Below are 13873 nucleotides of genomic sequence, written 5' to 3' on the forward strand. Positions count from 1 at the left end.
ATGGCCTCTTACCCCGGAAGACTAACGGAGCGCGGTTTGGAACGCGACGCGAATCGCGCCTCACTCGAACACGTGACCGTGCCACGGAGGCTTCGGCGCTTGGACCCCCGCGCTTCTTTCGAGCGCCCTCCTCCCTCGCTTTCTCTCCACCCAACCATTCGGCGAGTGTTCGAGCCACCGAACCTCAGCCTTCCTCCACGAACGTTCGAGGTACCGAACTTCGTGTCTCTCTTGTCTACCCTCGCGCGAGCGTTCGAATCCGAACCCCACGTGTACGGGATGGTCGACCTCACCCGTTCAAACTCGGTCTCCCCCCGCTTCCGCTCCACTCTCTGGTTCCCGCAACACTATGAGGCCCTTCCTCCTCGACCGGAATCTCGAGACACCGCTTGGAAGCTCTACCGAGCCCACCGAGTCGTCCGGGTCGCCGCCTCGCTAGGTAACGGCGACTACGCAGTGACTCCGAACGCGGACTTCATCCCGCCGTTCCCTCCCGGCCCTTCAGATAGGGAGGACGTGTTCTCCGACGGACGACGCGGCAAGTTTGAGCCAGGATACCACCCTCAAGCCTGGAATACTTCCAGGGGACACTGGCCCTTCATGTTCGAGGTGCCCGACGGTGACGAAGGCGCGGACCCCGCCTACGTCACACTGGAGTTCACGAAGAAAGGAACGGGCACCTTCCACGTTCACAATCAGCAGACGGGAAAGGGATCCCCGACGGCGACCTTTGCTCAGGCCTTGCAGGTCCTCTACGACGCGGAGGTGACGCGCGCCGAATCGTTCTTCGCGCGGGATAGCAACCCGCCCCAATCCTTGGTCTTGCGCCCGGCTGCCGTTCGAGAGGCGCTCTACCAGTTCCCCGTTGAACTGACGGATCTTTTCTCCGCTCGGAAGAAAGCCGCCCTCATCCAACACCACCTTAGGGAACTTCGCGCCTACTCCTACCGCGCTTACTTACAGGAGTCACTAGAAAATGGCAAGATGTCCTTCCCCAGCGCCGAGACGATGGGAGTAGGATGTTGGATCCGGGAGGGAAATGAGGAACTCCTCAAGAGCCTGTCCTGGTTCGGCATTCGAGTATGGTACGAGCGTCGATCACCGGTCCCCTTCCCTAGCTCCCTGCGGCCAGTACGAGGACTCGACCCTCGCTTATCAAGGGAAGGTTGGGACGAAGAGATTCACGACCACAAGCCATACGTGGGGAAGCGAGGAAGGAAACGTCTTGCAGAAATCGAGGCAGAGCTTCGCGCCGATGAGGACTCCGACTTCGACTGGGACGACCCCGAAGATCTACCTGTCCCTTCCAATCCTCCCTTCATCCCGGGCCCTTCCAAGCCCCTTAAGCGCGCGGCGGCGGCTCTGGTCGCCTCGTTCGTACCATCCATCCCATCCTTCCCGGACCCGGAAGAAGAAGGGTGGAATAACAGCCCGGCCGTCGAACCAGCCGCCCCGTCCTCCCCTCCTCGGCCTTCGTCGCCGGTTCGTCAAAGAGAAAGCAAAACTCCGCCCCGCCGGGTCGACTCTCCAATGGCCATTTCGCCCCCACGCTCCGGGAACACTAACGAGCCGCTCGCATCAACGTCGCACTCGGGAGCGGCCATTCCCCGATTGAGAATCGACAAGGGTAAGAGTCGAGCTCTCTCTCCTCCTCGCCGTACGCACTCTCCCCATCTTCGTCGCTCGCCCCCTTCATCTCGCCATCGTCGCCGACCCCCGTCTCCTATGACGCGCTTTCCCCGCCGCTCCTCTCGATCCTGCTCCCCGAGGGAGAGAAGACAATACGAGCGACCGCGCGGTCGTCAGCCGTCGCCTCGTCAAATCTCTTCCCCGTCACGCCGCGAGCCGCGCGTCCTATTACGCTCGCCTTCTCCGTATCGACGAGAGTACGGCGGCGCTTACCGGCAGGTCCACGACGTCAACCCGGGTCGTTCCCTGGTCAGACCCCGGCGAGCAAGCCCAACCTTCCGTCGACGTTCGCGAAGTCCCGCGTCGTCGACCGGTCGCCCCCCGGCCAACCGAGGCCGGTCACCCCTACGACCCCCTGCCTCGCCGCCCCGCGTGCTCAGAGAAACGCACGAAGAACGTCAGTCGCTCGTCGATCGGATCGCCCCTGAGGCTCCGACTCCGGCGGTTCGTTCTCTGGCCGAACGGCTAGCACCGGTCAGCCTACTCGAACGACTGGCCGCCCCTCAGGAGGCAGTGGACGAGGAAATCGGAGAGAGCAGCAGCACGTCGACCGCCCCGTCGCTATTCAATCGCCTGGCAATACCCCTCGAGAGCCGCCTGTCGGACACGCTGACAGCAGGCCCGTCCACAATCGCCCCCGCCACCCCTCCCCCGACAGCCCTCCACATCGTCACGCTGCCTTCGGGCATTCCTCTGCGCACACGGCTGCCCTTGTTCTCCGCCGCCGAAGTGGATGAATATCTTCACCATCCCTTCGAGCGAAGCGAGAACATCGCGCCCTTCAGACAGTCTTGGGAGCACGAGCTGGGGCCCGCACCCTATTTCCCAGCGGAAAGCAAGCGACCATTGCCCTCCCCCCAACTCCTTCTAGCGGACGGGGATGAGGGGTACCTGGCCACAATCTTGTGGATACATTCGCGTACCGGGTACATCGACGGGCTGCTGCGCGAACCGCACGATTGGCCTGCCCTCATCCACAAACAGTGGAAGTCGCGCCTACGCGGAAACCCGGACCTAGTTCGGGCAGCCAAAGGAACCAGTGTCCGGCCACTCCCGGATACAGTCCTGCTGCCACTGCGCAACCCTCTCCCGAACGAGAAGGAGGATGCAGTCTGGGAGCTCCGTACCTTCCAATTCCGCTACAACTTTGAGCGGTTGGCGGCCGAATTGCTACCTGGGTTGAGGGCGGCGTCCACGGAGTCAGCGAAAGGAGCCATATGGGCCAGCACACGCGACCGCGTGAGGCGTACTTGGGGACCGGGAACGACGCACTACCCGTCCGTGCACGAGCCGCGCTACTTGGACAGCGACGATGACTTGGTACGGCTGCGACACTGGTTTGCGATCGGGCGGCTGATGCTCGAATGGGACCTGAGAGCGGACGTCACTGCAGACCTACAGCTCGCGATGGGGGGCTCTGTTACGGACGCGGTGGAACGCATCAAGTCCGCGTACACCACTACGTACAAAATGGTATTCAAGAATCGCGACCCGCACGTCTTCTGTGCACGTACATAATTATCATTAGTATTTAGTGTTCTAACCCTCATGTAATTATCTAAGACGCGCGCTCGCGACCGACTCGCGCGCGCTTGCCTAATAGAGACGCACTTCTACTTGCTCCTCAACCACTTCGTCCGTGTGCGACTAACCGCGCCGTCCGAACCGGGAGCTCCTTCCAAGGTCGAAGTGCGCTCCTCGCGCGCTGACCGACTGCGTGTGCTACTCACCGCGCAACGGAGCAGCCCCTCGCCAGCTCCTTAAGTCGAGCTCCTCGCCGGCTTAGCGCGTCGCGCTCCTCGCCGACTCGCCTCCCGGGCTCCTCGCCTCGGGCACGACTCTCTCGTCGGCTCCTCGCCGACGCACGACTAACACGACTCACTAGGCTCCTCGCCTATCACGTATCACGACCACCTCTGGCGCCTCGTCAGCTCACGACTTATAAGGCTCGACCGCAGGGCGGTCACCAACGCTCGAGGCTGCCAGGTAGCCCGTTCCCCTCTTGCGAGTTGACGATACTACCGTCTCTCACAGGCGCCTCCTCTTGCCAACGCTCGAAATAAGCCTCGTATTCCTCGCATGCGTCATCTCCGTCGCCGTTGACGTAGCTCCTGAATTTGAACGCTTTCACGCCGTCCGGCCCATCCTGGCCTTCTCTCCAGTGCTTGCATAGGCGGATGAGCTGTTCCTTCTTCAAGTGAGATGGGTCTTGAAATGCCATGTCGTTCAACCACATGCTTGCATCGAGACAGGACGCAGGGGAAGCGTGGGCCTTCCAAGGTATACGCGGGACTTTGCCGTTGCTCGCCGCCACTGTGCAACAATACGCGGTACACGGGATGAGCGGTACTCGGGAACAAACGGGGAACCATCTCACAGTAATGGTGAGTAAGGAACTCTCTGACAATTGCTATCCATTTCTGAACCATGCCAGCAACAAGCGAGTCCAACTCCGCTTCACTAAGCATAATGGGCAGGCCCGTCTCTTCGTCCACTGAGAGAAGCGGCCCAAAATCCGTCTTTTTCTGCGCTTTGCTCGGCTTATCCGGCTTTCCCCTTGACTGCAGAACATCGGCCTTTCTTTGCAGTTGTTCCTTTGCCCAGCCGTCGAACAAGGTCCATATGCTGTTATAGTTTTCCGCGGTCTTCAAGAGCGAACTGAAGTTTGACGTTGCTCCGTGATCCAGGTTGTGATCGATACTACAATGAGCGTAAACGGTCCGTCTATCCATTGTGACGCGTCACTTACACTCCCATCACCGGGCCTTTGTCTGTTGTGTTTGCCGCATACAGTGTCACTATGTATGCGCCGTCCTCAATGAGCGACTTCCGCTCCACGCTTCGGCACAACCTCCCGAGACTGTTCATCATAGGTCTGACGATTCTCAGTTTCAGCAGCAGCGAAGTTAAGAAGAAGCGTACTCGAGGGGCAGGAGACGCGGTGTTATCTTGACTCCTTCTTTGTGGACCAGGTTGCGTAACTCTTCCGCTTTTCCCTCCCAAACCGCCTTTTCTTCCTGGGGCACTTCTCGCCAAGTTGCCCACCGCGCATCGGTAAACTTTGACAATGGATCGTTTGTTCCTTCACTGTATGCGTTGTCGTAGACTTCCTGCCTATGTTTGTCGAGCCAGACATCTGTGCCACGGATCGTACCCATCATGACACCTCTCTTTCGCTTCTTTGGCTGACGCTTACGCTTGTTGGACACGTCCGCCAACCACTTCTCAACCGCCTGCCACAGCAAAATGAACAAAGGGTGTGGGGCGATGAGCGTGACATACCTGCAATCTGGCCTCCTTTGGCAACGGTTCCAGTTCTCCCAGCTGCACCTGCTCCAGTTCATTCAAAGCCGTTGCAATGACATCGTCACGTGCTGTTCCATTGGCATTTATGTATTTATCCACAGATGCCTGGAGGATTGTGGTCTGTGTGTCGTCCCAAGTAAACATTTCTGACACAGAGGAGAGGAAGCAGAGAGAGTGGGGGAGTGTCTGCCGTGATATGTCGGGGCGCACCGACATTACCGTTGCCATCATCGGGTATTACGGCTCAACCCATTTAGGCGAGTCCCGCTGTTTCAGTGTCTTCCTTTGACATCAGGAAAACCCTGATTTACTGAAACAGTCTTCAGCTAACATATTTGCACGCCGGCCAGCATTTGTGACCATCAGTGATCTTCTCACTACACCAGTGACTGGCTCTGACTATCAATGGCCAACTGAAGTAACGCAAAGTGCCAGTTGCATACACTAATGTAGACTCTATATCAACTCGGTCAAGTCATTCAACAGCAAGGCAAAGACTCCTGCGGCGTCCAAGACTGCAGCTGGATCATCGAAGGATGCAGCGAACGCAGAGAGTGGACCGTCACGTCCGTCGCGATCAAAGTCCGGCGCGAAGAAGGCCCAGGAGAGTTCGGGGGAGCAAACTTCCAGCAGCGAGCGTGAGGTCGATGAACTCGGCAATGAGTGGTAAGTCAGTCAGTGTCCAGTGGTTTCTTTGTATCTCACTGCGAGAGGTACATCACCAAGATGTCGTAGTTGTCCTGTCGCATCAAGGCCGTGAACATCATCAACTTTGTCTGTTTCGCGTGGCAGGAGCAGTAGAATCGGTCCATTTCCAAGGCGAGTGTTTCTATGCCCATACCACCTCTATCTACACTTACTCATACGACAATCCTGCAGCTACTATATCTATCATCCTCTGTACTACTACACATCAGACGTGCGTGCCTGCTACGTATCCCACTCTCCTTCTACTACTATTTGCCTGTCTCAGCCGTGGTCGTCATCCCGGCGCCGTCTGACCTCGAGTCTATGCCTATCTGTTGATCGTGCTATACCAGTAGTTATGTGTCTGTATATGTTGTACAACAACCCGCACTGCTAATATTTATGATGTGATCTGGTACATGTGCATAAGTGGACATCAGCAGACTTAATTCTGTACATAACTGTACTTCAGCACGCCCACTGAAGTACATATTGTAGGTGAAATAAGGGCAACTAAAGACCAAAATGACAACACAATTAAGACTGAATAAGACACAAGATGTCTTTATTGCGTACATTAGTGCTCTTATGCATAATATCAAAGACACAATAAGACGGGGACTTGTCTTAAGTGCCATGTTTTGGTCTTATGTAACATTTTATGTCTTTTGTGTCCTATACGTTCCTAAGATGTCTTGTAGATGACCTCTGATGAGACCTTATGTAGGCACGGTTTTTCCTGATGGATGCGCCTGTTGACTCGTTTAGGCAGTCTGACATCACGGGACCGCTGCGGCACCCTTTTGAGTTAACCCACCAATCGGCTATTGCCACCGGATGACTCCTGCGTGCCGCATTAAGCGGAATGAATCTCCGATCCCGATCACAAAGGCAATCAGTCGCTGCAAATCACTCGGGGCGCTACTTCGCACCTTGTTCTCAACCGCCACTATTGTCGCTTCAATATATTGTCACTTCAACACAATGGAAGGCATGACAAGTATGCCTCTCTATTGCAAGTAAGAGCCACACTAACTCAACACTTGTAGCCTTGACGTACATCGAAACCGTTTCTTCGGTCCTTCGCTGGGAGACCAAGCTGGTGTACCGCCGCTTGTTAAAGAGCGATGCGCCAATGCCTCCGCCGGATGAATACTATCGCCCTTCGACGTTATCCGCGTCTATGGTCTCCGAATGCGCGTATGCGGCATCCATCATCGCTCATGCCTGCAACTCGTCAGGTGCGTAGATTTGTTTGTCTCCACATCTGTCTAACTGTATCAATAGTTACCGTTGACATGGACGCTGTGCGGTACAGTCAGCGGCTCAACAGGCTGAGTGACCGGGTCTCCGACACCGACCTGCAACTGCGTGACTTTGGCCATGACGCAGACTATGCTATTGAGCTGGATCTGCCTTCCGTTGTTGTTGACAAGTTCGGGGTGATGCTAGTGTGGTATCTCCCCGATGTGCTGACTCCGTGGCGCCAGGTACGTTTGCATGCCGCCTTTCCGGTATCTGGCACTGAGTCGTCAAATCAGAGGCAAATGCAAGATGGTCTCTTGACGGTGCGTCGCCAATTCAAGCAGAATTCCCCGCTGTCGGTTGAGTCCAAAAAAAAGGCAAGCTGGCGTCGCTTGGAAACAAACTTTCGCGAGGGGTGTGAACAAGCGCTCCCCAATGGAACACCGACATTTGCACCCGCTTGGTACGCCGTTGGGTCCAAGGTAAGCACATTCTCTCAACACTATGCTAATCTCACTGCCGGTGTGCAGATTGGACGTGAGCCGCCTACAACGTAGGCAACGCTTACTGGCATAAACAAGGAGTCCGGGTATGCGTTCATGGACGACATGAAGGACACAATGGCCCTTGTCACGGCTATCCTTTCCGTCATTCACCCTACGCAGTATAGCACTGGGATGGCCGTCCTTTCGAAGCTCATGCAAAGCGATGACTACGCGGAAGTCCTTAATCACTGGGCATCGTGCTTCACAGCGATGCAAATCATCAACAACCGTGTCAGTCCCGCCCATCTTGACCCGGGAGCGTCGTACGGTTGCTTTGACATGGTGGCAACCGTGGGCAACTACAGCGGGGGCTTGTTCAAGTTCCCTTCCCTGTCTCTCAATGTCGATCAGCGGCCAGGAAGCATCCTCGCTTTTCCCGCCCATATCCTCCAGCACGAAGTAACGGAATTCACAGGCAACCGGGTTTCCTTTGCTTGGTTTATGAAGGATGCCGTCCACTCCTGGACACAAGAGAAGCAGGTTGACTGGTCTGACACTGCTACATTTGGACACTTGATGAATGTATTGGGTTGATGTAACGTCGCTGATAGCTGGTCGTAAATATATGCATGTCATGTCCTGGCTATAGGCGTCATGCCTGGTAACGAGGCAAAAGAGGCGTGTGCCTCGTCTGCGAGCGCTTGCCAACGCCCCTGCTGTCGCATGGCGTATGAACGATGCCCAATACTGCCCCGCTCAAGGCTAGCCCACTCCCGGGCGTAAAATTCAAAAGAGCGGATCGTCCGCTTCATCTCCTCTTTCACCAACACCACTTGCTCATCCCATCGGTCGTGCCTCGCCTTTTGACGCAGCCAATTGACGCGATGGACTGACAGATGTTGATAAGCGTGGGTCACCGAAGTAGTGAGACACTTACGCTCTGCAAGCCATTCCGAGTTCTCCGTGTCTCCGCCTACATCCACTGACCATATCCATGACAGCTCTTTCCTACTGCTGTTGCGCTCCGTATGATCGACGAGATGTGTTGCTGCTGTGAGATCTTCCTTATGCAATGGCCTGTATTTCCTCATCACTGGCGGCAGTGTCTGCAGAAAAAGGCGGAAAGCGGACTGCCTCGCCTCATCTGTGGGCTGCAGATAACAAATAAGCGTCATCATGGTCGTCCACTACTTTCCCTCACCTGAGTTATCTGCTTGCCTTTTGCTGCAGCCCCGGCTGTCTGCTTTGCAATCGCCGCCGCCTCTTTCTTCGATGTGTAGAATTCGTTGAACCGCTTGTCCATTGCCTCGCCCTCGCCTACCGTCATTACAAGCGGTATCATATTCCTGCGGGCCAGTGTGAATACCCGAGACCACTCGGTGATCACTTTCTCCACATTCTGGGCTTCCTTGAATGCACGCGTCTGCATCCGCTGGCTGTTGGCCGGCCGGACTTGGGTCACATAGACCATCGATTTCAGACCAATGGCCATGCGAAGCCTGTGCAGAGCGTCGTTCGCTTGCCCTTCACGCAGGCGGAGCTCCTGCTCCCCGAGTGCCCGCTTGTTCATATTCGCCAATTTCTCGCGGCCAATGGTGGAGGGCAGCCGCAGCGGAACACTCTCTGGCTGTGTCTCGTCATCTGGATCCTCAATAACGACCATGTCATCCGTCACATCCGGGTCCTCTGCCACGTCTGCCCAGTCCTCGCCTGTGTAGGCCGCCTCTGGCTCGTCGTCCGTCTCTTCCCCGTCGTCATCCGAGTCGGCACCGTCTTTCCAGAATGTGGCCGCCTGTTTGGTAAAGCTGTCGATGCCACGCTGCAGCCTGTTCCGCCTATTCACCAATTGTAGCTGCTCGGTAAGAAGCGAGTCGCTTTTGACGCGCCTCGCCAATGCGGCGACAGTCAGTCTGACAGGCATTGAGCATATAACGACGCCGTTGAAGAGGCAACGTACTGCTGCTCCTGAAGCGCCAAGCCCTCTGCTAGCCATGATGCAAGGCCGGGATTAGCCTTTGTCCTTCCTTCTTCCTGTTCCAACAGAAGCTGGATGTCTCGCTTGCCAGGTGCTGGACTGGCGATCAATAAGCGGACACATTGAGGGAGAAGCGGGCCACACCTTTTGTCTGCATCACCTCATACGGCTCCATGACGCTCAAGTCGTCTCGCCTCTTCGCCCGCGCTTGTGCCTCGATGCGCTTCCATTCTGCCAAGTGCTCGACATTGCTCGACGACTCCATATTCCTGAGTGTCTCCTTGCTGAGTGCCAACTCCTTTACCGCCTGTAGGAATCGCTTCGAGAGCATCTTCACTGTAAATGGGGTTCAAGTGTTGCTTCAACGCTTTGAAACAAAGCGACTTACCCATGCCAGTTGTCTTCCGCCAATTCGAATCGTTCATATGGTCGTCTATCACTTCTTTCCGATGCGACGTCGACATGGCCCGGGTGCTGCCTGAGATCCTGTTGAGCGAAGCCCACAACGTCTCTATGACCTCGCCATCTACTAGGCCCGCTCCTGGAATGAAGCTTGGTGAATACTTTACCAGGCAATCTCGTTGATGCCCATGGACGTGGAACTTGCCAAATCCCCAGTCGATCATGGCAGATGGCCATTTCAGGAATTGCGGGCTGCTTTCAAACCGGGCCTTTGCTTTCTTGCTGTATTGACATGAGACGTTGTACATGATCAGGAAGTGCTTGATTCCCTCATGATGTTTCAATGCCTGGGAAAGGGCGTAATCCATATTCATTTGTCTGCCCCAGGAATGAACGTGCGACACCTGAGAAATGGACGGGTCCATACCGTTCGCCTTTCTGAAAATCGACTACAGAGTGAGGCACAAAGCACCCGTGTCGTCCACAGGCAACCGCTCCAATACCCGTCGCTTCCATGTCATGTCGATCCGCATTTGCCTGATTGACGGCTCGGTGTGCATGGCAATTCGATTTCTATTATTCCTCAGGGCCCGCGCACGCTTATGATGACCCAAAGGCGGCTTACCTCCCGTACGTCCACTGCCGCTTTCAAATGTTCCTTGTAGGGCAAATTGGTGACCATGAACCCGTGCCCATCGGCGAGCGGGATATCATCGCCCGGTCGGCGCATCTTCAAATGCTCCGCACTGAAATTACCGTCCATGACGAAGGACACCGCATGTTTCCAGCTAAATACTAGCATCAACCGCTTGTTCGCTTCTTTTGCACTGGACTCACGACTCGTTCTCATTTTCCCAGCCTGCTGCTAGGTTGATACCGGGGCGGGGACACGCGACACAGCTCAATGTGAGCTTTCCGGGTCCGAGATCTCCACAACCATGGCCATACCCCTTCCATTTGCGGTATTTGAGATTGCGCCATTGTCGGCTGGTGCGCAAGAGTTCCCGGTAGCGATTCTAAGAAGCGGATCAAAGGGCCGCTTCATTGCCGAGGTGAACTGTACTTACTGGCACTCTGTGTGGAAAGGCGGAATTGGACAGACGACGGAGGCGTTCAAAATAGCTCTGAGCAGCGATTCCAGACACCTTGTTGGCGAGTAAGAAATCGTCCAGGACACGGAATGTGAAGCAGGTTCGAGGGCGAGAGACGGATCCAGGATATAGACCCATGGTGAGCAGCTGAAATATGTCCTTGTCCGCCCCCGGGCAATCACAGATGCTTGCGCGCAGCGAATGGACGCCAGTGATGTCGACAACCGTCAGCTTACGAACGGATGCATTGGCTTCAATTTCACACGGCCTGTTTCCATGGCCAAAGTTGACGCGGAGTCCAGCGGCATATAATGAGCTGGCGATGAAGTATCCTGTTTTGAATATGAGCGTGCGCACTAGACAATTAGGCTGAATTGAACCTTCTGTGGAGGAATGCATTCCAAGTTCTGCTCCGTATTCCAGCTCATCCACCCAGGCCTCCGCTTCTTCCTTATCCGCTTCTTCCTTATCCGCCTCTTGGCCATCCGCGTCCACATCAGGCGACTGTATTGAGATCGCTTGCTTTACTCCTTTGGGCACCCACCGCTCTACGTGGTGAAGATAGTTGATGCTGTGCCGATTGATGCAGCAGTCAGTGCATAGGCTTGGTCGGCCAACACAGTCAACGCATCTCCATGGGCTCCACTCTTTGTAGCACATCGCACATTGCCGTCTATCTCGCGGACCTTCTAGCTCGAGTATGCAGCCAAGCATTTGGTCTCGGACTGGCACCCATTGTCGTATGAAGTCCGCCTGAGTCTGCACCGCCATCAGCAAAGGTCTGAGCAATGTCCGCTACTTACTGATCCAGATGCTTTTGTCTTTCTGCGCTTCTCGGGCCGCGGGTTCTCCACATCCTCCATGAAGTCTGGAATGCATATGTCGTGGTCTGCCTCCTCCAGCGTCTCTGCCACTGCGGCTGCAGCTGCTCTTGAGGGACCGGAAGGCATATCTGGTTCGCTGGGTACATCGAGGACTGGAATCGCCTTATGGCTCGTTCCTTTCTTGGTCTTTCTGACTTCTGTACGCATTACCGTCACCGCCTGGGAAGAGCCCACTGCGTGCCATTTGCGACGCGACATGGTCGTTGAGACAAAGAGAAAATTGCCCAGACACACATGCTGGGACCACATGTACTACCGCATGGTCGGCAAAGGTTCTACATCATGCTTATACACGTTGCAGTGCTTGCCGACCGGACCCAGCAGCCGAAGTGTACTGCTTGTCTGGCCAGGTGGTCGCCGTGGGAAGGAGGCAGATGCGCGACTTAGTCTTTCACAGAACAAGCGGACCTATGATCATGAGATCCGTCTATCAACAAATATTGTGCATTTTTAAGAGACCGCCCCATTTCATACGAGCAACGTCATCAGAGTCAGTTGCGGGGCAGAAGGACGTCTGTCTACTGGCACATTGAACCAACTGTACTGCACAATATCCAATGCGATAAGCGGTCATCTGTCTCTTGTTAGGTGTCGCCAATGTCGGAACCCGCGCTCCCGACCACCCGCTCATCATGTCTCCGCCTCTTCGATGTCCGCCTCTTCGATGTCCGCCTCTTCCATCTCCGCCTCTTCCATCTCCGCATCCCAGCCGCTGCCAGCATCGTAGGCTTCATAGCCGCAGCCCTCACTACCGCTGGCATTGTCTTCACCGTCCTCACTGCCGCTGGCACCGTCTTCATCGTCATTTTCATTGACGAGGTCGCTAAGCCACTGCTGTTGAGCAGGCAGCTCCACGCAGTGGTGCGCCCTCACAACTTACCTGCAAGGTTGCTGATGCTTGATGCACACGCAAGTACTTCGACTGAAGGTACTGGGGATTGAGCTACGCTACTGGGGTCCTTATATACATGAGGAGACCGCTTATCTAAGCTACTGTATAGTACGTTCCCACGACATACAAGGTAAGTGGCGTAGCCATGTGATAACACACAGATGACATCATAGATGACATCACGGACCCGGAGCTTCCCATAGAACCGGTCCGGCCTGTGATTGAACCCGGCAGCCCGGTAGGCGCCTTCCTAGTTCAACACTCCCCCTCGCTTAGTGCGTCGTAGACTCACATAAGCGTACTAGGCGCATAACGCTGCCAATGGTGCTCTAGGACGATTCATAGAATCTAAGTCCGAGCATTCCTCTAAACTTAAGGAATTTGACACGGCCTAAGTTCTTGGTGAACAGGTCTGCTGGATTTTCATCGGTACTGATGTAGAAGAGCTCGACTTGTTTCTCCTCAATCAGTTCCCTGATGTAATGGTAGCATATGTCGATGTGCTTCGACCGCCTCTCAGTTACAGGGTTGGAGCCGATGAATATCGCTCCTTGGTTATCCGAGCAGATAGGGAGTGCGCCAAGTAGGTATCCGATCTCCTTGAGGAGCATCTTAACCCAGACAACTTGGCGGCTACAGTCACTGAGTGACATGTATTCAGCCTCAGTTGAAGACAGTGCAACCGTCTTTTGCCGTCGAGACAGCCAACTGAACACTCCGTTCGCCAACTTCATAAAGTAGCCACTCTGAGACCGTCTCATCTCTGGGTCATTGGCCCAGTCAGAGTCTGTGCATGCCGAGACACCTTGTCCAGATTTGCCGCTGTATACAAGTGCATAGGACTTGGTACCCACGAGGTAGCGGCAGATATATAGCGCTTTATCCAAGTGGTCCTGTGACGGATTCGCAGCTTGTTGCGCGAGTTTAGTCACGGCAAAGCAGATGTCAGGTCGAGTTCCGAGCATGATATATAGCAAGGAGCCGATGACGGTCTGATACCGGCTTCGAAGCGCAGGATCAACCGGGCCAGTGTGCGGCTCAGGTTTGTAACCCGCAGGGAGTGGAGTAGGCGCAGATTTTGCATTCTGCATGCCACAGCGCTGCAGCACAGTCTCAAGGTAGGCAGTTTGATCGAGATGAATCTCGTCGCCTTTCCGAGTAATGCGCATACGCAGGAACTCCTTGACGTCGCCTAGGTCGCGACACTCCCACTTCTT

At 55.3% G+C, this 13873-nt stretch overlaps 5 protein-coding genes across 5 annotated transcripts; 3 read left to right on the forward strand and 2 right to left on the reverse strand.

Moving 5' to 3' along the window:
- C8Q71DRAFT_861675 (uncharacterized protein) lies at positions 1-3207 on the forward strand (the record flags this gene model as incomplete). The annotated part of the gene is made up of 1 exon (XM_047927930.1): positions 1-3207. The coding sequence occupies one exon, from the start codon at positions 1-3 to the stop codon at positions 3205-3207; it is 3207 nt and encodes a 1068-aa protein (XP_047774784.1).
- A 445-nt stretch (positions 3208-3652) lies between these two features.
- On the reverse strand, positions 3653-5139 carry C8Q71DRAFT_861676 (uncharacterized protein; the record flags this gene model as incomplete). The annotated part of the gene is made up of 5 exons (XM_047927931.1): positions 3653-4002; positions 4067-4389; positions 4439-4564; positions 4612-4922; positions 4972-5139. 5 exons carry the CDS (start codon positions 5137-5139, stop codon positions 3653-3655), a joined length of 1278 nt encoding a protein of 425 aa, XP_047774785.1.
- A 1497-nt stretch (positions 5140-6636) lies between these two features.
- On the forward strand, positions 6637-7484 carry C8Q71DRAFT_881873 (uncharacterized protein; the record flags this gene model as incomplete). The annotated part of the gene is made up of 6 exons (XM_047928491.1): positions 6637-6682; positions 6732-6923; positions 6970-7172; positions 7224-7250; positions 7272-7409; positions 7458-7484. Exons 1-6 carry the CDS (start codon positions 6667-6669, stop codon positions 7482-7484), a joined length of 603 nt encoding a protein of 200 aa, XP_047774786.1. The 5' UTR covers positions 6637-6666.
- Positions 7485-8044: 560 nt separating this feature from the next.
- C8Q71DRAFT_715195 (uncharacterized protein) lies at positions 8045-11594 on the reverse strand (the record flags this gene model as incomplete). The annotated part of the gene is made up of 10 exons (XM_047921026.1): positions 8045-8518; positions 8743-9322; positions 9370-9481; positions 9532-9723; positions 9776-10167; positions 10217-10362; positions 10415-10577; positions 10627-10805; positions 10857-11196; positions 11386-11594. 10 exons carry the CDS (start codon positions 11592-11594, stop codon positions 8045-8047), a joined length of 2787 nt encoding a protein of 928 aa, XP_047774787.1.
- A 767-nt stretch (positions 11595-12361) lies between these two features.
- C8Q71DRAFT_861679 (uncharacterized protein) lies at positions 12362-12690 on the forward strand (the record flags this gene model as incomplete). The annotated part of the gene is made up of 2 exons (XM_047927932.1): positions 12362-12625; positions 12679-12690. 2 exons carry the CDS (start codon positions 12362-12364, stop codon positions 12688-12690), a joined length of 276 nt encoding a protein of 91 aa, XP_047774788.1.
- Positions 12691-13873: the final 1183 nt, after the last annotated feature.

Source organism: Rhodofomes roseus (assembly GCF_022264815.1).
Source record: "Rhodofomes roseus strain CIRM-BRFM 1785 chromosome Unknown C8Q71scaffold_25, whole genome shotgun sequence".
Classification (NCBI taxonomy): Eukaryota; Fungi; Basidiomycota; class Agaricomycetes; order Polyporales; family Fomitopsidaceae; genus Rhodofomes; species Rhodofomes roseus.